Here is a 22070-nt window from a genome sequence, read left to right as displayed (position 1 = left end):
TCAGAAGTGAAAATAGAAAGCCCTTTCAGTAACTTCCTTCAATAAAGCAGTGTTTCGTTTTTATGCCTTTCTAGTACAGCATCAAACAGAACTTCGTTAGTGTGGTTAGTGTTCCATATAGCCCACTGATATACCATAGCCACTGGCCAAGCAAAACTTCAATCAGTTTTTGTTCTGTTGTCAGCTCACACCTCTGACTGAGCAGCTGCAAGATGATTCATCAGAGGATGTTTCATCAGAGGACAGAAAAGAAAATGATTTCTGCTGTTTTTTCCATACTAATAAGATCATTCCAGTTGTAGATACTTCTACAGCACTTCCTGAGCTATGCTATGCCCATTTGAAAATAGAAATCCTTTTATCCAAATGTCAAGAAAATTTTCCATGAAATCTGTGCTTTGGCTCTGCAAAGTAAGTTCCTGCTGCAATTACTTGTTTAACACAGTTGTGACTTTACCTGAGTTTTGTTCCATTACAGAGAAAGTCTCTGCTAGAGCTAATGCTACACTAAAGAATGTAAATTGGGATATTTAGCATGAAATTTTGTGTGTGAGTAACATCTATATTCTGAAACCTACAACATATGCCATACTTTCCTAACAATTTAGTAGTGAAATTGTTTTTGATTGACTATGTTTGCTGTGATACCATGTAAGGAATAGTGAATTATTCACTACTGGTGCAGAAATGGTTCCGATTGAATGGTTTAGGCAAACAAACTGAGAACAATCTGATGTTTCTTAAAGACTGACGATATGCTTCCAATGATTCCTATTTACAGTAGGCATTCCCACGTAACTCCACTCCACTTTGCATGCAGCTGTAACAAAACTAGAAGAGTATATTTCTTTGCTTATTGGCATCTGTAAAAGCATTTCATCTCAAATAATATTTCTTGTGATATGAGTTTGTCAGCTAGTTCTCAAATAAATACAGAAAAGCTACCTTTCTTGTCAGTTTACCAATACTGGCATGACATTCAAGGCTCGTTTTTCTGAATAATCAGCAAGCAAGAACAGCAGAATATATTCAGTCTGTGCATGCTATACTGTGCTCACAATTATAAAATGTAGAGATTCAGAAATAAATTGCTCTGAAGAGAGGAACATAGCTTTTCTTAAATTCATATCTGTTACTTTACTCTGAATAACACCCTATCCTCCACCTCACTACCAATAAATTCCACTTTCCAGAGGAAGACTGGAGGCAGAGGAAGACACATGCTATCTAGTGTCTTAATATGTGTTATTGAATAACGTTAAAAAGCAGTCTTCATTGATTCTCTGGGGCCTGTGGCTTGGACCACCCCCAGCAAGTTATACTGTGATAAGCAGATGATCCCAGACCTTTAGGTTAACTTACGGTCTGTCCTCCTGGGCAAGTTCCTCCCAGACTGTGTATTCCCCACAGTAAGTGATCTTCTAGAAAGAAATCCCTTCCCTTCCCTTCCCTTCCCTTCCCTTCCCTTCCCTTCCCTTCCCTCCCCTCCCCTTCCCTCTCTCTTAAACCATTTGTGGGCATGTGAGTGAATACCAGAGGATAAAGCACAAACTGCAAACCAACCTCTTCTCTCTACAGCAACATAATTTCCATTGATCTCCCTCTAATCTCTCTAACCCTCTTGAAGTCCTGCTGGCCCCGGTTGCTCACAAGAAAAAGGCTAGAGCTTATACTGAGTTAGGGAGAGACACCCAGAGCAGTTAAAGGTTGCAGGGATTTGGTATTGCTCAGTCCTGCAGCAGGACTACTTACGTGATTATCCTGCACTTCACAGTGGAGTTGAAAATCTTGTGTTTTAAACCAGTAGAGATTAGGACTTAATTTGTGGTACACATAGCAGCAAAAATATGTGCCTAGTGCAGTATTCCGGTAGAGGTGCTGGTCATTTTCATTCTCATAAATACTGATGACGTACACAAGGGGCATCTGGTCAGAAAGGCAGGTGACAGAAAATCAGGCTGATGCAATAACAGAAATTCCTAATGGGATTTCCTCGATTAACTACAGAGCTTTAAAAATCAACACGCTCATATTATGGCAGTGAGGTTACTCCAAGGAGATGACTGTCCTGGCCTTTCAATATGAAAAACTGTGTCAGAGGTTATTCAGCATGTGAATAAAATACCCAGGGCACATAGTGCCTACTTTCCTGCCATATGTAAGAAGAATGTAACTCACCAACAAAGGTTGATACCTTACAGTTTTGTAGGCATCCCCCACAATACTCAACAACTTCCTTTCTTTCAGGTGTGGCATGAAGTGTTTAGGATGGATAAACAAGCCTTTTAAAAAAGCAAACAATGAAACAAACAACAACAAAAACACCTGTATTTTTAGATAGTTTTCATAGGAGAGTAGAGTGAGTATATCTTTGTCACGTACAGTTGTATTCTTAACAAGAGATTTGGGCACTTATTGAAGCTCATGATTAATTTTTCTCATCCATTTTATACTTTATATTTTGAAAGTAACAGATGCCATAAGTGCAAGCTAAGAGGGACTGTGAGCAGCATTTTGGCACATTTACCTGTGGTCACATCAGGTCACATTACATCTCAGTGGTCACATTACATCTCTCCTCTGTAGTTTCATCCCAGAGGACAACTAGGTCAACTGCTGAGGTACTCTTAGGAGTTTGAGTCTAAACTCAAATTGTCATTTTAATTCTCAATTTTAAAGATTCCTGGCTGAATCTTCACTTGGCCAGCATGGTGAGTATATTGAAGGCTTCTTCAATACTCAAATGCATGGAACTTCTTGTTACTGAAGGAAGTGTGTGTGTGTTTTGTCTCCCTCTGCCTATTTTATAGGCACCTCTCAGTCAACTTGCTGTTCAAGTAGATTTTGCATAAAACACATTGATAATATGTTAAATCTGATAATGAAGGTCACATTTTTATCCTTGTTTGATTAAATACTCCTGAAATTCCCTAACTTTTAATTAATTCTGAGACCTGTTCCTTAATATGACTTACTGCTTAACTGAAGTTGTTGGATATGAACATATGACAAAGTTCTCTACTTTACTAAGTACGTGAATTCAGCTGTCTGAAGGATGCCAGCCTATGATGGATTTTGGACCTTGCAAGTGTGTCCAGACATCCATTCCACTGTGGGTCATTACTATAAAGTTTAATCAGTATAAGTTTTTCTTTAAGAAATGAGCATTCCAAAGGAGTTACTGGGTGGAGGAGAAAGTGTTGTGTTTCACCTTCAAGATCTAAGCCTTGGTTTGGAATCCCAGCTGGTCTCTTTGGCAGTGAGAGAGAAGACTGCAGTCAACAATGCTGAGTGTCAGCATTGCTGGTTTAAGCTAGTGAGAAGTTCTTCTGACTGAACAGTAGTGACACTGGGAACATGAACAAGGATGGCAGTAAAGATTTAATGTTTTGATATGGTGCTGGAAATAAGTTTTATCAGGCAGCCTGTACTCAGCAAAAGGGTTCTTCTTATCTTCCTTTCTTCATACTGTGGACAGTTTACACAAATGATGTATTACTGAGCATATACTGTGATGAAATGAGTTGCTAATATATAAACATTAAGTTGGGATTAGCAGAACTCCAGCTAGCAGGGCCAACCTTATTAGCCAAGACCTTCTGTGGGAATGATTCACAATGCTGTAGCAAATAACTCTAGAAATCTAAGTGGCTATAATCAGAATACTTCCATGAAACACCAGAGAAGTTGTTCTTGCATCAGATGCATATAGCAATTTCCTGTATGTGAATTTTCTTCTTTTCTGTTTTTCTTTTGAACCAGACATTGATGAATGCTCCGATGGCTTTGTGCAGTGTGACAGCCGTGCTAATTGCATCAATCTGCCAGGGTGGTACCACTGTGAGTGCAGGGATGGCTACCATGACAATGGGATGTTTTCACCAAATGGAGAATCCTGTGAAGGTCAGTGTCTAAGAAGGTTGGGGTGTTATGACTTGAATTACAGTGGTGTCTGGTATCTCCAGCTATTGTGGACAAATGTTGTCACAGGTACTGTATGTATCAATGACAGTTAAACCTTGAACCAAAGAAATCATAGTCAAAACAAGCATTGTAAGGAAAAGGAAAAAAAAAAAGAATATTCCTAACACTAGGTGGAGGATTACTGGCTATTTCTATGACTTGCTAAGATAATATATATTCAGGCACAGTGCTTAGAACAGTCTCATGGGCCCTACATCTGCTTCTATGCATTAGTGATTTCCCACGGGCTGACAGCATGCATTATAATCTATCACTCCAGGGTGATCTGTTTGTATGTCAGATTCTGAGACAGAAATGAGCGCTAATCCAGACCTCTGTTCTCCTGCTTCACTCCTTGTACACTGAAATAGCATATAATCAAGACACCTCCTGCTACCAAGGATGGTTTTGTGACCCTGACACCCTTACCCACACTCCAGTCAGTACGGGGGTGCTTCTCCTGTGTGGAGACTAACTCCTCTTAGAGAGCTGCAATTTGAAGAAAAGCCTTATAAAATGGAAAGCACAATGGACTTGGAGATGGGGCAAGATATGGGGTATAGGGGATGAAAGGTCGACAGGGACAAGTAGATGGGAAGGTTTCCTTTGTTTATGAACAATGCTGGAGAGAACAGCAGATTAGTACACAGCTATTTTCACACGTGGATTTCTTAGTATGAAAAGTTCTTCCTCTTTTAAAAGCTGCTTTTCTTAAATAAGAGAACAAACCAGTCTGTTTTGCCATGGACTACTTAGGGCAAAATCGGGAGTCTTTCTACCTTGTGGCTGTGAATGCCTAAATATTCAGTGCTCAGTGTAAGCTTTGCCATCTTACTGTTTAAACTCACATTGGTGGGCTGCATCAGTCCCAAAGGGAAAGAATTGAATTAATTTCACTAAGGCAGACACACAGACAGTTCTCAAGCAGTGAGAATGACCTTTTCAGTATCCCCATCATCAATACTTTATTTCAACACATTTTCACCTCAACTGAAAGTCTGATTCCCAGGAGGAATCAGCAATTTCTGCTACGAAAGCAATTACTGCTTTCGTAAGTCCAACTTTCTTTGTCAAGAACTAGCTAAATGTCAGTGTTAGCTGGCCAGGTGTTAAGACAGGAAAGTACAAGGACTTCTGGAGAAGTTGTAATCCCTCTGATCACAACATCACTCTTCTGTCACTTCTGGCATAGGAGCATTATGGCCAGGCATTTATGAGAAAGTTCTATAGCCCAAGCTTTATCTTAACATCAATAAGAAATCTGTCCTGTGGACTGAACATGGTGGCGTGGCATGTGTCATCTCAAGAAATATGAACTAAAGAATGAAGCAGAAAGTATGAAGTTTTTAACAGTATCTCTGTTAAGATGTGCACAAACAAGCAACAATTAAGCAACAATTTCTACTCAAAGGAAAAGCCAAGAAAGAATAACTGCAGAGTGCTACACGTATGTAGAAGGGACAATTATTTAGCATGATTTGCTTTTATAGAATTGAAGTCTGTAACACTGTGTAACACTTAAACAGAAGATAAAACTTGGAGAAGTAGCCTTAAATTTATTACAGTTTGGAAAGCTGAACTTTCAGTAGCAGAGTACAGTAGTGTGAAAGCAATTGCTTTCTCTCTTGTCAGATCTTTCCACAGTGAGATTCCTCTGCTTAAAGACAATCTGGCAATTTCTTGTGTCACTTCTCCAGTATCCCCTATGTTAGAGGTGATTAGACTCAGCGACTGGTGGATGACCTTTCTGACACTCACTGTAACACAGGAATATCCTCCAGGCTGTACTAATCTCAAATTTCAAACCTTGGTTCTCCACTTGCTGCCTTCAGCTGTATGAGCTTCCTGCTGCATCCAGGCCCAGTGTCCTCTACGACCTTCTGGTTCATGCAAGTACCTCAGCTTGGAGAATTGTAGATGGAACGGTGCAGACTTGCAGAGAAGAGGAACTGGTCTCACCTTACTTTCTTAGTGGAACAAAGAATTTAAGCCTCGTGGGTATTAGGAGATATTCTTTGAGAGCTTGTTGATTTAGCTTTCTGGTCAGTCTACTTCAATACAGCGTTTATACAGACTGCATAATAGGCTTGCTGTCTTTGGCTTATCTTCAGTGAATTTTAATTGCTTTGAAGAAAGTTCCCTCTTTCTCTGGAGAAAAACTTCTAAAGCCAAGGAAGTGTGGGCTCAACTATTTTCTTTCTTGATTGTTCTATATGTTCTGCCTCAAATCTGTGTCCGTCTGAGCTCCCTGGATGCTTGTCAATAGTACTACAGAACTCTGTGTACAGAGTTCTGATCACAGAGTTCTGTGATCGGTGTTAGTCACAGTGTTTCCACCAGCAAAGCCTCCAGTTTGAAAGATTCAGATGGAAACATTTCTGCTAGGAAGAGGAGCATTTCCTTAAGAACTTTACTTTAGCTTAACACCCAAACCGCACCTTTCTTTAGGAAATGGTCCAGACAGGACATGCTACTAAAAATTTCTGTCTGGTGATGGAGTCCTTGGTAGCATTAGACTTTATCAATGCCTGAAATAATTGTTGCCAAATTTTGCACATATATTAAGCTTGGCTACCACTGCATCCTTGGCACTACTTAGAATACTGAGTATTTTGACTAATGCTGTACTTGAATTTAGAAATTTATAATCCTATTTCATTTGGTACCTGCAGGCAACAGAAGACCAGGAAATTCCTTTGCTATTAGTTTCACTTCATGTTATACTCCTGGGTAGACCTATAGTCTCAATACCAATTACTGTGAAAAGTGATGGGAAATGCAGATGGGAAATGCAGTAGAGCTTCAGACTCTTAGCAGCATTGATGCTTTTTCCTTTAGAAATATAATTATGTTATATATTATCTTATTTCCAGAAAAGCAGAGAAAGATTAGCCGCTTAGCCTTTGAGAATTGCATGGTTTTGGGAAGTCTTAAATTTTATATATATATGTAAATATAGCATTCATCATGGTATATTACCTAGTGCCCTCCTCCTCACCCCCCTGCAGCTCTTCTTTATAGTTTATTTACTCAGTCATTTTGATGATCTGAAAGTTGTCTCTCATGTACTATTTCATAAAAGAGATGGTAGATATTGCAGCCTCAAGCTTCATTGCATTCAACAACTGAAACCACGGAGGGGCAAATTCTAAAATAAGTACATTTAAGTCAAGTTAACATTTGTGCTGCAGTTCTGTGTAAGATCCTGATTCCTTAGATTTTGTCACCTGCAATGCCTAAAGGCTTCTAAGATCAGCTAGAGAGGCTGTATTGGTTTTGAATCAGAAGTAGTGCAAGTTATACCTCATCAGCTGTTGTACATTTTGCATAATTCCATGTCAGAAGAGTAGCTCACCTAATTAATGAGCTCCTATTGGACTTGCCAAGGGTATCTGGCAGGTACCAGCTGTTTATACAGAATGTAGGAGCAAAATATCTTCACTCTGAGCAGGTATCAAATCCTTTAAATGAGAGAAGGGTGAATGAATGGATTGAAAAGTATTGATCTGGAATGTTCCAGCCAGTTCAAAAAGCATCTTTTTTGTTGCAAGGATTTATCTGCATGTAAACCTGCAGATTAGGATTTCTGTTTTGAAATGTCTCCTTATGTTTAGTACCACTGGTATCCTACTTCCAGTTTAACAGCACAGACTGCCTGTCTGCTTGGAGGGCTGGGTCTCCCCATGGACTGTTTTTTCCACAACACAGAATAATGAGATATGGACGTACACTGCAGGAATAGGATGCTCTCTCTATTCTTCAGCAATGAACAAAATCCAAAATGGTCACTTGGATTTGGAAGAGAGAACAATTGCTGACTTTTGAGATGTCTGAATTCATCTCACAGTACATCCGCTATATTAACTAATGCCTGAGATCTGTGTTTGAGAAACCACTATCAGTTTAGAGACCACACTTAGATTTTTCTACAGTTCTTGTCATGTTTAACAGAAGCTTTGTTATTGAAAGCTCATAAGGAGACAGGAAATAAAGAATCACTTCAGCAGGAAATCTTACTGGAACTCACAAATCAAGAACATCCTTTTGTCTTCCTTCATGGTCACAGAATATCAACTATTAAAACTACAGGGAGGAATTTCATTCCTTCCACCTCAAACAGAACTCTAGGCATTAAGGCTTCGTTTTGGCTTTAGGAACACAATCATCAGCAGAGAGAATGCAGAGCTGGAGACACGTGCGTTTAAATATTCAGGAGTGTGGGCAGAGTATGAAATTGGCAGAATTTCTGAAGTTTTATTAGAGGACTATTAAAACAGAAGACCAGTACATTTTATGAGACAGTGAATTGATCATGTTTACTGTATCAAAACTGGGAAACAACATTTCTGTGAAGCTGGTTTAACCAGCATCTGAATTCTCAGTTCTTCATCTTCCACATCTGCCAAGCTCTCTGACAGCTGGCTGGCATGAAGTTACAAATAAATTATTCATAATTCACTTGCACTTTGAAGAATGGTTGCATCAGTTAATAAATTTATTTGAGATAGACAAGGAGAGAAGCCAAACCTTCTGCTCAGAAGGTTCTTTTTGCCTTAAGCAAAAAGTATCTGGGTATCCTTGCACTATCACCCTGCTGAGGAAGCCATTTTCTCTCAGAGCTGAAGTAACTGAGTGTCTTTCGGATCAAAGAAACTGCCCACCATCCCAACCCATCTTTCAACAGTGTATGTCTCAGTGATCAAGATGTTCATCTTCTCTTTACATACATTTCAGTGATATCAGAGAGATTTTGCCGTGAAGATGTCTGGGGAAATTGTTTTTTTTTTTCCTGTCTTAATGTGAATGCCATGCATTTAAGTCTGGAGGACTCATCTGAGGGGGAAAAGCTGCAGCTTTCCACCAGTTACATCAGAGCATGTCTCTGAGCCCTTTGTCAATACCTAGCAAGGTACACAGTTTCTTTTTTCTTCTAATGCTGCCTTGTTCTTGTTCCTTGTGAGTTTATTGCACATTTTCTCATCTGTTGTTATCAGTATTATATTTGGGTTGCTTTCTGCCCAAAAGAGTATTGTGCCGCCATTTTCTGTAGTAGCTTCAAGATCACTTTCCATTATAGATCTGAAATATTGACTTTTGAAAGGATACTTCCCCCTGTGTCTTATAATCAATTTCATCAATTGAATTTCTTATTATCACTTACTCAATCACTATCAAGAAATCAAGAAATTCACTGACAATTTTTTGTTCAATACTTTATTAACAACATCTTTCATCTCACTGTTCACTCACAGCTCCAGGTGACTTTTAAGTATATTGGGCAGCATATGTCCTGGCACACATTCTTTGAGAACTTTCATGGGACACCCCTCATTTACGACAACTTGAGCATTTATTATTGCCATTTATTACTTACTAACTAAACCACTATAAATTTGTGACTGACTGATTCCTTTTCTTCCAAGCAAGATAGTTCCTTTCAGAGTATGAGTCATACAAAAGAGCTCAGCAAAAGTTTTCAAATAGAAGTAGTATATTATATCAACAATATTTCTCTTTGAAGTCTTAGTATGGTATAACCTGAATCTATAATATACATCTCTAGGTAGTCTTCCTTTTTATCATATAAAGATTTAATTTATCTTTAAAACTTTTGCATTTTAATATAAGTCCACTTTTGAAACTCAGTACTATGACAGAGAATTCATATGGCTTTTTAAATTTAAGAAATTGCATATATTGTGATCATCATTACAGAGTAGCTATTCATTACTGGCATTTTGAATCAGAATCTGCACACTGCTCATGACCAAGTCAAATACTGCTTTTTCCCTGCTACATTCTATGACTTTATGTTCCAAGCAGTGTCTGTAAATCTGTTAACTATAGGTTTCAGCCTGGCGGGGCAAGTAAGATTTCTGTTTTCATAAGACTTTTCTGCCCTCACACTCAGATATTACAAATGGAGTTTAGTCACTCTAGGTACTGTCACCATTTTCTATAGATTTAGTCCAGTATTTTAACTGTTTTGACATCAAATTACTTGTGACACAATAAATTCTTAGCTTTCTTTAATGTGGAAGAGTTGCTTCAGAAGTAAGACTTTCCATCTTATTATATTGCCCCACGCCACCAGAGGCAGATGTTGGTGGTATGGCAGTAGACGTTGAACCTTCCCACCAATATTCCATTCATTTTGTTGCTGTGCTACAGAAGGCAGCAGAGGGGCAGTCTGACACAATGATGTCTGACACAGGAGTGAGGATGAAGCGAAGGTATGTCATTGAATTCATCCATGTGGAAAAAAATGGCACCCACTGCCATCCATCGACGCTGAATGTTTATGGAGATCAAACAGTGGATGTGTGCAAAGTGAGGCAGTGGATGGTGCACTCCAGCAGTGGTGACAGGGACAGTGAGTCACCTCCTCTGGTACAGATTTTTATGAGGATGGGATGCAGGCTCGTGTTCATGCATAGCTAAGTGGCAAATATGTTTAAAAACTGTGTTTTGTATCTGAGAATTTGATTTATCAAATTGCGTCTTTACACTCTTGTAACTTGTGTAGTTTCCGTGGAAATAAATAGGAGGCATTACTTTCAGAGCAACCTACATTTGTCATTACTTCTCCACCCACTGTAGTCTTTTGTCTTATTAAGCTGTACTCAGGGAAACCCTTAAAAATGTTCCAGATCACTGCTGCTGCAAATTAGATCTAGTCCTCAATTCAGCACTGGATAGCTAGTTATATTTTTTGTTTTCTGTTCTAAGTCAAATCTCCAAGTCTTTTGAGATTAAATTTTGTAATGCTGTAGAAAACAAGCTGCTGGATTCCTAAGCAGTGTGTTGTAAATAGCCTGAAGTGAGTTGTATGTTTCTTCAAAAATAAAACAAACAACCACCACGAAGAAACACCAACACAATATAGGACAGATAATAGCATACTCTATAGCTGGTTTGCAGAAAAGGAATCTGTAGTTCTTTTGCTACCCTTTTCAGACACAAAAGATGCAAGAACCAGTGTACCCTGTTCATATGGCTGTGGAATTTAGAAAGCTGGTTATTGCTGTAAATAAGATGTCAGTAGCATCACTCACCATCCACTGTCAATTCAGATTAAAAAAGGTGAACAATGTTTTACTTGGTATGGATGTTTTGTGTGTGTTTGCAGATAATGACTGAAGTTCAATGTAGGTAAATAAAGCAGATGAGAATTTCATGCATGCAGGTTTGTGTCTCTCTTGCTGCACTGTAAACACATTGCTGTTCTTGATTAGGTTACAATCAAAACTGAAATAGCTTTGGCTATGACCTGGGGTATTTGAATGGTAGTATCCAAACATTCATTTTCATGGATCAAACAACTGAAAAAAACCCCACAACTCAGGGATTTTTCATAAATGTTCAGTGTTGTATGAGCTCTGTTTAATATTAGAGCCAATTGTGTACTGTAGCAGCACACTTACCATTTCCGTGTTGAAAAATGATCCTCACAAACCTTTCCATCATGGGTGTCCAGCTCCAATTTATAGGAGGGAGAGGAGGTTCTTTGATATGTGTATACCTGATGGCGAGATTAAGACACAACGGGTCAAATGTTGGTCTGACCAGATTATTACAAATCCTTGTCGTTTAGGAAGATAGGGAAGGGAAGATGGGCGATAGAAAAGACAGGAAATAAAAGCAGGGAGTCTCTGTAGGTTTGTAGTTCAGTCATTGATCTCCAGTAGTGGTGGGTCGTTGGGTGTTACTGTTCAGTTGATGATGACAATGACAACCGTGACAACTGTGACAATGGTGATACTTCCCAATGGCAATACAAACTTACTTATAAGTCCAAAGTAGTTGAGTCAGCTGTTTTTGGAGCGGCAGCTTCTGGCTTTTGTGTTTCAGCAGGAAATCCTTTTGTTCCCATCTTCCGGGCCTTGCCAGCAGGTAAGAGGGAGCAGCGAGGCACCAACTTGTATCTTGCCTTCACAGGATACAATGGTATCATCCCCCCATCTTAAATAGCAAGCTGGAGTCACAAGCCAGATCTTCTGCCAGTAAACAGTCCTGAACACTCTCTTCCGAAGGCAAACAGCTCCAGAGAAATGCTTTCAAATGTGAAACTGTCCACACAGTGATGCTGATTGCCACACAGCAACACCCACCTCTCATCTCCAAGATAAGTCAGAGTCTTATTGGAAGAAATGCCTCAGGAAGCGAGCTTTGAGCCAAAAACAAAGAAGGATTCATACACCACCAGGTTTCTCAAAGGTTGCTTGAAATTGATGCATAAGTGACCGCCCACGATGGAAAAGAAAAAAAAAAGGCATAAGGGAAAGAGGGGAGTGGGAAGGGGGAGTTAATCCATCAGCAAGCAGGCACTTATCCTCGTGGTTGTTGGTCCCTTTTTTATCCTTCTGCCAACGTGGCATTCCTGGGTACTTGGGTAAGAGTCATGTGCAGCACCCCCTGAGAAGGCCATCTTCCTCAAGGTAAGCACACATAAAGGACTGCTTCTCAGCCTGGCTTATCTCTCTCTTGCCTGGTGTATCTCTCTCTTGTTGCCCCTGGCCTGCAAATCTTTAGTCTGAAGGCTTTGCCAACTTTGACCAGCACTTGCCTGGACTTGTCTATCTGTGTCCCTCAGACACAGGATTTCTCAACCTTTGCCCAGGGCGCATCCATCAGTGTTCCTCAGCAAGCTTTGAGACAGTGGTGCAAAAAATAATCTCTTACAATGGCCAGATTGTGAAAGGAACTTGGACGTAAGTGCCAAATGCAGAGGTAGTGTTTGTAGGGTCAGTGTTTGTTATTTAAAGGGAACTATTTTTATGTACGTGACAGCTGAATTTCCTCCAAGTAGCTCACTAAATATGGATGCTTTCAGTTAAGGTACAGCTTGTTGGGTACTGATATTATTTACCTGTGACAACTGCATTGTGAAAGCTTTGTACAAAAGAGTGTTTTAAGCAAATGAACATGGAAATCTGAAAGTAATTTATTAAAAGGGGCTTCAGTGATTAAGGGAATCCCACTGTTAATCATGACATTTTAGTGGAATCTGTGTTTGTTCTCTTCACTGAATAACTTAAAACCAGTTAGAATGAGTACTAGACATGTACTTATGAAAATGTTAATTTTCAATTGCTAAGTTGTAAGGATTTAGGAGAAAGAAAAGAGGAAGAAAAGGACAATTCTTCTATCCTTCTGCTCTGCATAGATCAGCATCACTTAAACCATTCTTTTTAGTCACTTGTCTAAGAACATTCTAGGCTGGAGAATGCACAGCCTCCACACAACCATCTTTTCAGCTTATTCTGTATCATTGCTGTTAGTAAGGACGGGTTTCCCTGTCTGAGTACCTGGGACATTTCAGCTCTTCAGGTTCTTTCCATATACACACAGCCACACTCAATTGGGTTCACAATCCTGGCTGGTTTTCGCCCTACTGAGACAACATCCAACTCCATAAAAATCAGAAGAGACTGAGGTAGGAGTTGTGGAGAACTGAGATGGTTTGCTTATTTTGGGTAAATTTGATATGTAAATGAGGGCACCATAAACTGTGATATATGGAATGTAATTTCTCTTCCAAAATCTGCTAGCATTGTAAATTTAAATATTCTCACTAGTTTTGTAACCTTTTTGTTTTCCTTTTAACAACATTCTGTGGCAGTGAATTTCATAGTTTGTTTATACATGGTATGGAAAAACTATTTCCTTTTATCAGACTTGAATTTGTTGTCTTCCTCTTTCATCTACTGTCCCCTTTCTTGCCCATTCAATTATATAGAGAACAAAAGCTCTCAATATGTTTTCTCTGTGGTATTCATTATTTTTTTTTTGTTATGTACATCCCCTCTTGCTGATATTCTTTCAGAGAGGAACAATCCATTTCTTTTTAGTTCCTCTCAAATGAGATTTTCCTCATCCTTCCCGGAAGCCTGAGTAATTTTGCAAAACAGTTTTTTGAGATGCACTGTTATTACACAGTGTATTTAAAGGAAACCAACAATGCTGCTTATTTATACAACAGAATTCTAATATTTTCCCTGCTGTTTTTCATCTCAATTCATATTCATGTTAGTGACTTGTTTACTTTTGTTTGACTGCACCCACACATGGAATTGAAATAAACGAATTATATTTTTCTTTATCTGAATATGCTTGGGATGAACTGGAGGTTTCATTTCCATTCTTGAACCCAAAGCTGAGTGTTTTATTAAGTTTCTGTGCTGATGTTGAAAAATATATGAGTGATGCTATTGTTTATTTTGTCTTTGACAGCTAAATACTACTTTTTAATGAACTTTAATTAAGAGCCTGGGCAGACTCCTGTGAAATTCTATATGGAATAGAACTCGCTGCATTGATACTTTTCATTGCCATAGATCTTTAATCTTCTAGTTTTTCCACTTTTTATCACATACGGCATTTTACTTCACGACTTTTCAAAGGTTTTTTTTTTTTTTCGGATAGTTTTCTTCCAGATGAACAGCTGAAAAAGCTCAGTAAAGACTATTGAAATATAAGGCAGTTTGTGCTGCAAGTTAGCCCACGCAAAATAATTTTGAGTGTACACCGATGAACTAAGTCTTTAAAGGTGCTCTTGAACTCTATGTGATATAGTTGTTTTGAAGTCAGTTACCTTCATTCACTGGAGGCATTCCTATTTTTTTTATTTTCTGTGCTAGACAGAAAGGCTATAGATGTCTTTGCAACTTAAATAATTAAACCATTCTAGCTTGTACACTCTAATAAATGATGCAGTTCTTACCTAAATGGACATACAAGTCAGATGTCACCTTTGACATTAACTTCTTAGCAAGTGAACTTGAATGTGCTAGACAGAGCCAGCAAAAAGTTTCGAAAACAGGTTTTCGCAGCTTTACTTGTTTGATTGAAAACGTCTGATTGAATGGTTGCCACAAACTAATGCTCTTTAGGGATCTGCATGGTTTTTTTTTGCTCTTGTCTTTCCTGTGATTTCTTTATTCTAAAAACCTTATTCAGTATTTCATTTGAGAAGATGTATAGGAAGACTATGATACATGATGTTTGTAGAGTTGATGTGACTTTAAAAATATTTTTTGTGAACTTGTAAGTTATTTTTCCCTGTGCTGGTGAAGTGCAAATTAATTTTCAGCTAAAGGCTTTAATGACCATGAATCATTTATATTGGCTGCCACAGGAACATTTTTGTTAATTGAATGCAGTCTAAAGGTATTACATGGCATGTTTTTTCAGACATTGATGAATGTGCAACTGGAAGGCATAGCTGTGCCAATGACACTGTTTGCTTTAACTTGGATGGTGGGTATGACTGTCGATGTCCACATGGCAAAAACTGCACAGGAGACTGTATCCATGAAGACAGAATCAAGCACAATGGTCAGATTTGGGTGCTGGAGAACGACAGATGCTCTGTCTGCTCATGCCAGGTCAGTTGAAATAAAACCAGCTGCTTCTGCAAATGTGGTGGAAGGGATGACAGGAAAAATAATATGATTCAAGTGAAATTCCTGTTTTAGGTGCTTTTTCATTTGTGTATGTGGTGCTTCACAGAAATGGAGTTTTGGGGACAGCTTCTCCCTTCAACCTGCATGAACAGAGATTCCATGAAGTTTCTCATATAATACTGGCAGAAGGGGAAGAGTACTGTTTTGTTAGCAAAGATGCTGCCTATCTTTTCTGGGTGGGAGTAATGTCATTTTCATGCAAAGAAATTATCCAGGCACATACTGGTGTTGATGACTGACACCAGTATCTTCAGCAGATGGCTATAAATAGAGGTCAGTGCTGCCTCTGCTTAGCTTTCTCAGATGCTTGTTGTAGGAAGCCCACAAGCTAAATGCAAATGAAGATTGAAGAGCCAATACACTGCTAAAAAATCCCGAGCATTTCAGAAATTCAATTTTCACTGGCATGAATTTAATTTCTCACTAGCTATCATCATTTTTAAATGAATAATTATAAAAGAGAGGGAACTGATCTAGAAGTTTAGCAGGTGATTCAAGCCATGCCCATACAAAAATGATATAGCTCTATGCAATCCATTAAAATTTGACCCTTGGTAAAGACACGCTTGAGTTTCACCACCTTAGGCTAGAATCGTCTGAAAGTTGATTGTACAAAGGATTTATGTAAGATAGCAGGGGAACTTTATGGTAGTTACTGAGTGTTTTGTGGTTTCTAACTCTCTGAATTGTATTTCAACAAAGGTATTGTATTGTGGAAAAGCGCACAAGCTGGTAGTGGTTTACAGTCATGCCAACAAATCATATTTTGGTGCAAGAATTGTAGGAGTCAAGCAGATTTCTGCCATCACTCTGTATCTGTCTTCCAACAACAGAGTGGATACGTGATGTGCCGGCGAATGGTCTGTGACTGTGAAAATCCCACTGTTGACCTATTTTGCTGTCCTGAATGTGACCCAAGGCTCAGCAGTCAATGTTTACATCAGAGTGGGGAGCTTTCCTACAACAGTGGTGACTCCTGGATACAAAACTGTCAGCAGTGTCGCTGCTTGGTAAGGCTCCTGATTACAGAGGAATAAGCAGGAGGAAAAAAAGGACATGAGATGTGCTAATCTCTGAATATTCATTCTCATATATTAACATCTATTTAGATCCCTCTGGAGTATGTGTATAATCAAAATCTGACTTTCATGGATATTTATCAGTATTATTAAGTTCCAGTCAAAAATGCATTTGGACATAATAGACATAATAGAAATTATTTAATCACAAAGATTGTTTTAGCAAAGTATGTAGGTCATTTGAGTATGACACCTATGCAGTAATACTCATGTTTTCATTCATTCAGAGGCTGATGAGGCTGTATAGGGATATTTTAAATATGTATTCATTATCACAGTTGATAATTTCAAAGATGTTGACAGACTAAAACATTTTTATTCACTCAGACATTTCCAGTAACAGAAAAATTAATAGGTCTTGATGCATTCTTCATATTAATGAAATAAGGTTTGAGAAAAAAATTATCTTTTGAAGCTTGTGATCTTTTTCCTGGGCAGGTATTTCATAGTCTTAGCAAACCTGTACTGCATGATGGTATACAGGGAATTGCCATGACAGAAAAAAATCCCAAGATAAAAGCAACTAGCTTTTATCACAAGTTATCTCCAAATGTAAAGCCTAGTTCAGCTTTTCCTTGTCAGTGTACCAAGAATAACAGCCCAAAACCAATTTCTGTAGACACTGCTTTCGGTGTTGCCACTGCTAAAATAGATTCCCAGGTGTTTCATTAGAGGTCTTAGAAACAAAACAAAAAACTCCTGACAGTTTGGGATCTCAATAGATGTCCCTTTATTCAAGATGCTACTTCTTATAAAGCTTATATTCTTTCTGTTGTCACAGTGGTTTTTAGGTGACAATGTATTGTCTGCTCCTTGTCGTGTCCATCACTACAAAAAATAAATCAAAATATCAAGATCAGTAACTGGTTTTAAGATTGCTTTCATTCTTTCTATCATGTGATTCAAAAAGAGAGGAAAATTGATACAGATGAGAATTCTGTGAAGGAGTAACTTCAACAATAGTTTCTGCAACAAGAGGTGTAAAATTGAAGATATGGCAAACCTCCGGGGATTTTTTTCAGCTATTGTACTGGTATTGAACTCATAATCCTCAAAGCATTAGGTTCACTTTTGTGAATACACTTCTTTCCTTGGGAGAAATGCTATTCTCTTCCTCCCCTCTCAGTTCTTGACAGTCTGTGTTAGGATGAGCTGAATAAGTTGGAGGTCAGAGACAGATCTGTTCCAAAACAAACTGGTGTTAATGATATCAGTGAACTGTTCCCTTTGACTGATAGATCTGCAACTTTGTCCCTTCTCCAGAATTGAATGAAAATTCTCCCAACTTCTAGTAACAAAGTGAATAATCAGACTTCTTAAGGTCTGTTACAGGTGTACAGTAACTTCCCCAACAACATGCTGGCCCCAAGCAAGTCTCCCTTTTGTATTTTTCATGCTCTGTACTGAACCCGTCATGCAACATGCAGAAAGCATGATTAAGTTTGGAAGCCAGGTAATCAGTTCATAACCTCCAAAATGGATAGTAAGCCAGTGGAGGTCTTCTCGCTGAGAATGCTGTGATGTTCCGTGTTCAATTGGGTTGCTGGTAGCTCAACACCCTCAGCCAAGCCATAACCTCGGAACATATAAGCTCTAACGTTACCTTGAGCTGAAGAGTTGAGGGATTATACTGGAAACTAACACTCTCAATAGAAGTAAAGAACTGAGGAAGTGGAGACTTCAAAGCACTTTTATAGTGAGACCTGTTATGGTTTCTGTCTTTCATACAAGTAGGACATCTCAAGGACAGGTCCATATTTTGTATTTTGCAAGGTCCACGGAGAAGTTCAGCTGCAGCTTGGTGCAAAGTCTAATGGACTTACCCGGTAGCAAGCAGAGAAAGCAGCTAGCTTGCTTTGTCTCCCACAAGCAATAAATGCTAGTGTTCTCCGCACTGTCTTCTGAATAGGACCAGATAGAGAAAAGCCAGCGAACAAACATAATGTTGAATCAGAGAAATGGGCAGGGAAGCAAAACAACAGCTAATAATTTTCTCTTGTTCTCATACTGTTTTTCAACAGCAGGGAGAGGTTGACTGTTGGCCCTTGCCATGCCCAGAGGTGGACTGTGAGTTCAGTGTCCTCCCTGAGAACGAGTGCTGCCCACGCTGTGTCACTGACCCCTGCCAAGCGGACACCATCCGTAATGACATCACTAAAACCTGCCTGGATGAAACCAATGTTGTTCGCTTCACTGGGTCTTCTTGGATAAAGCATGGCACAGAGTGCACACTCTGCCAATGTAAGGTAAGGAGCGTAAAAATTAAGCTGAGATGCTGCTTTTCTAGCTTGTTTCTGTGCACATAAATATTAATGCATTGCGTCCAGTCAGTTGATGTCTGCACTTGTTTAAAAGCAGAGGATATTACATTAAAAATGTTCAGTTTTGCTAACTTCACTTTTGCATGTGCTGGAATGATGGTTTAATGTGCTAGCAGGTCAGATGTAGAGCAACAGCCTACGCTGCAGTGGGCTGCACACAAGTCACAGAGCTTGGCTTTTTCGCAACAGCTCAGGTCAAGCTTGATTGTGGTTCTTACTGTACAGCTGTATGCTATCTGGGAAATATATAAAGAAACAAATTGATATGTAAGGTTAAACTTCAAGAAATGCATTCTGTGTGATACTACAGTTTTCAGAATGATTTGATTTGTTCTTTGAGAATAGTCATTGCATTTGAGAATGATGGGACTAGTCACACAGTTCTATAGCTTTAAAATTACTAGTAGGAATCTTCATGATGTAGAGAATATTTAGTAGTTTTGTAGTCAAAGGAAGTGATTGAGAGAATTTTTTTTATGGCTCTGGGCTGATGTGAACTAAAGCTGTGAGGGAAAAAGATGTTAAAATTAGTTTTTCCATTAAAAATAGACCCTGTATGGTGTAGAACCAATACTGAAGAATGAAAAAGAGTGATCCCACAGTAGACAAGGAGAGAGAGGAACAGGATTCATCCAGATATCTTTAATTTTTACTGAAATTCGTCAAGGTCTTTATCCTATGTCCTATCCAAGGAAGAAACTTCCCAAACTCTAGCACCTGGTACCATTAACTACTTAGAAGGTTGCACATAAAAATAACTTGACTTCAACACCTCCTTTGAGAAAAGTGGGGAGTAACTGATGATGGAGCAGAAGGTGTCAAGCAGCACCTTCCTCCACTACTTTTCTGACATTATGCTGCATGAAGCAGCAGTTGCTATTGTTGGGAGGTGGTTCTTTTACTATGGTAGTAGTGCGTGCCAAGTGTGAGAACATTTGGGCATTTGTCTTAATGTCAGAACGGGTGGATGGTTGGGAGAAAGTGCTGTGATCTGACAGTGGCTAATGGTTAGAAAGCCAGATGCTGCTCAGAGGATGTCGAAACAGGCTTATGTGCACAAACCCATATTAGTGAGAACTGCAGCTGGTGCAATATAGCAATTCCAGTGCTAGGAGATACTTTTGGAGGAATGAAATTTAGGGAAAAAATGGAATTTTTAGAAAGAAAAAAAAGTGACCTAGCAGTTTGGCTTGGGTGGCTTTCTGAGGTTTTTGCACCTCATTTTCCCTATCTGTAAAACAAAATATTATGCATGATTCTTATGTAAAATAGTTAAGATTAAGTGCAAGGAAATGTGTTCTTGTTGTAGCACTAATCAGTGACAATGCAGAAATAACATACCATTTCTAGAGGTGGCCAACAGTGTGTTGCTCCCCTCTGCCCTTTACTCTGAGTCTCAGCAAAGACTGAATCTTTAAGCATGGACTAATTTCTATTCCATGTAAACACATAGATAGTCTAATAAAATATATTGCTGCATTGTGAATATGTAGAAGATGTTAACATATACTCTGCCAGACCCTTAGATTTAAAAACAGCTTGGACGAGAATCTGCTTAACAATGAAGATGTAGCACTTTGGCCCCCTCTCTTCTGAGCAATTGTCTTTTTGAAATTCACTATCTGTTTGTAGTGGTAACATCTTCATATTGTAGTTTTGCACACAAGAACCTCTCTCCTCCAGATCAGGTTAATGCTATACCCAATTTTATAGTTCTCTTGTTTGCCCTGTGTCTCCTCATTCTTTCTTGCAGAGAATCACACTGAAGGTCAAAGCGCGAGGCTAAGCCTCTCTAACCAAGCTATAGCAAAATAGGTTTACACAAATCCTTTAAGAATTCAGAGAGCTTGGCATCAGCTAAAGCAGAATTAGCCACAAAACCATTTCAAATCACAAGAAGGTGAACATTAGGATTGTCTAACCTTCTGTAACAGGGGAAAGAAAATATTCAAATGATTCAGACCTTTGTCTTTAGTTATTCCTTGCAGTTTAAATATATTAACTAAATATATTTGTACCAATTTAAAAATAATACGAATTTTATTTGCACTGTAAGACTCAATTGAAGAAAGTAGCCGAAAAGTAGGAAAAAAATCTTCATAGCTTAATCATGTCCATAGGTAATAGGTACCCTTAATTTCAAATATTTTTAGAGAAATGTCCAGGCTATCAGGAAAAACGGCATGGATTAATATTTGCTGGTGTTGCAGCCAGGAAGAATCAAATTGAAACATTCAATGCTAAATAAAACCCAGAGTCCCTTCTGTCTAATCTAAATAACTCCCAGCTGCCCTGCCTTGTTCAACAGCTTTGTTACTTGGGCAAATGCCTGATACCTTTATGGGAGGAGTGTTTCTTCTGCTGATTCTCGCTCCTTTGAGCTTGACTGTTGTAGCTTTGGGATGTAGGCCACAGGAAACCAAGCAATTAAAAGAATTATCGTAGCCTATCCCTTAGACATCAGAAGGACACAACAGGAATTTCATGAATATATTCAAAATTTGTATTCATCTGTACTTTACACTATACCTTAAAATCTGATATGAGTTTTCAAATGGCTGAGACTGTTAAATTGACTGAGCTTGTACAAGATGCTAAATGTTCCAATTCTCTTTGTTCTTCCTTTAGAACGGCCACGTCTGTTGCTCAGTGGATCCACAGTGCCTTCAGGAACTGTGACACCAACAACCATCTCTCACAAGCAGTTTCTGGTTAAAGAATTTTCTGTCACAAAAGACCATTAGACCAAAAATAGTACAAAATTAAAACTAAAATTGAGTTGTTCTTGTCCATCTAAAGTGCAGAAATGTGATGAACTCAGAATTTTTAATCAGAATGAAATATATGGGAATCAAGACAAGCTCAAATGTGTAAACCTCTGAATGAGGTCAGACCCAAATCTTCTGGCTATCTGTCTGACTTCATTATGCAGGATATTAGGTGAGTATAAAGTGACACATTGCAATGCTACCTATAGTGATGTCAGGATTCAAAGTCAACCAGGAGCTCTTACAGGGTCTTCCAAAGCTTTGAGAGTCCAACACTTGCCCAGATGCAGAGATTTTTACCTAAGCATAATTGGTTCTTCACAAATGTGTTTGAATGTTCACTGCAGAGTATAGCAGATGTTTGAGTAAAAGGATGAAGCCTTCAGGAGAACATAGCAGCTAAGATGTGATATGTACAGTATATGTGCTGAAAACAAAAAGATACAAGCTGTTGTAAAAACAAACAAAAAATAA

At 38.7% G+C, this 22070-nt stretch overlaps 1 protein-coding gene across 1 annotated transcript in view; it reads left to right on the top strand.

Annotated features, from left to right (window-relative positions):
* NELL2 (neural EGFL like 2) overlaps positions 1-21606 on the top strand; it is a 141901-nt gene extending 120295 nt beyond the window's left edge. The window contains exons 16-20 of the mRNA XM_042872902.1: positions 3763-3903; positions 15157-15350; positions 16262-16438; positions 18529-18753; positions 21457-21606. Of these exons, the coding sequence (XP_042728836.1) occupies positions 3763-3903; positions 15157-15350; positions 16262-16438; positions 18529-18753; positions 21457-21507 (788 nt within the window). The 3' untranslated portion in view covers positions 21508-21606. The remainder of the gene's footprint in view (positions 1-3762; positions 3904-15156; positions 15351-16261; positions 16439-18528; positions 18754-21456) is intronic.
* Positions 21607-22070: the final 464 nt, after the last annotated feature.

Source organism: Lagopus leucura, unplaced genomic scaffold (assembly GCF_019238085.1).
Source record: "Lagopus leucura isolate 7727_CA_CO unplaced genomic scaffold, USGS_WTPT01 Super-Scaffold_100008, whole genome shotgun sequence".
In the NCBI taxonomy this organism is placed as follows: Eukaryota; Metazoa; Chordata; class Aves; order Galliformes; family Phasianidae; genus Lagopus; species Lagopus leucura.
The sequence above is the reverse complement of the archived record's forward strand: the minus strand, read 5'-3'. Positions and strand labels throughout refer to the sequence as shown.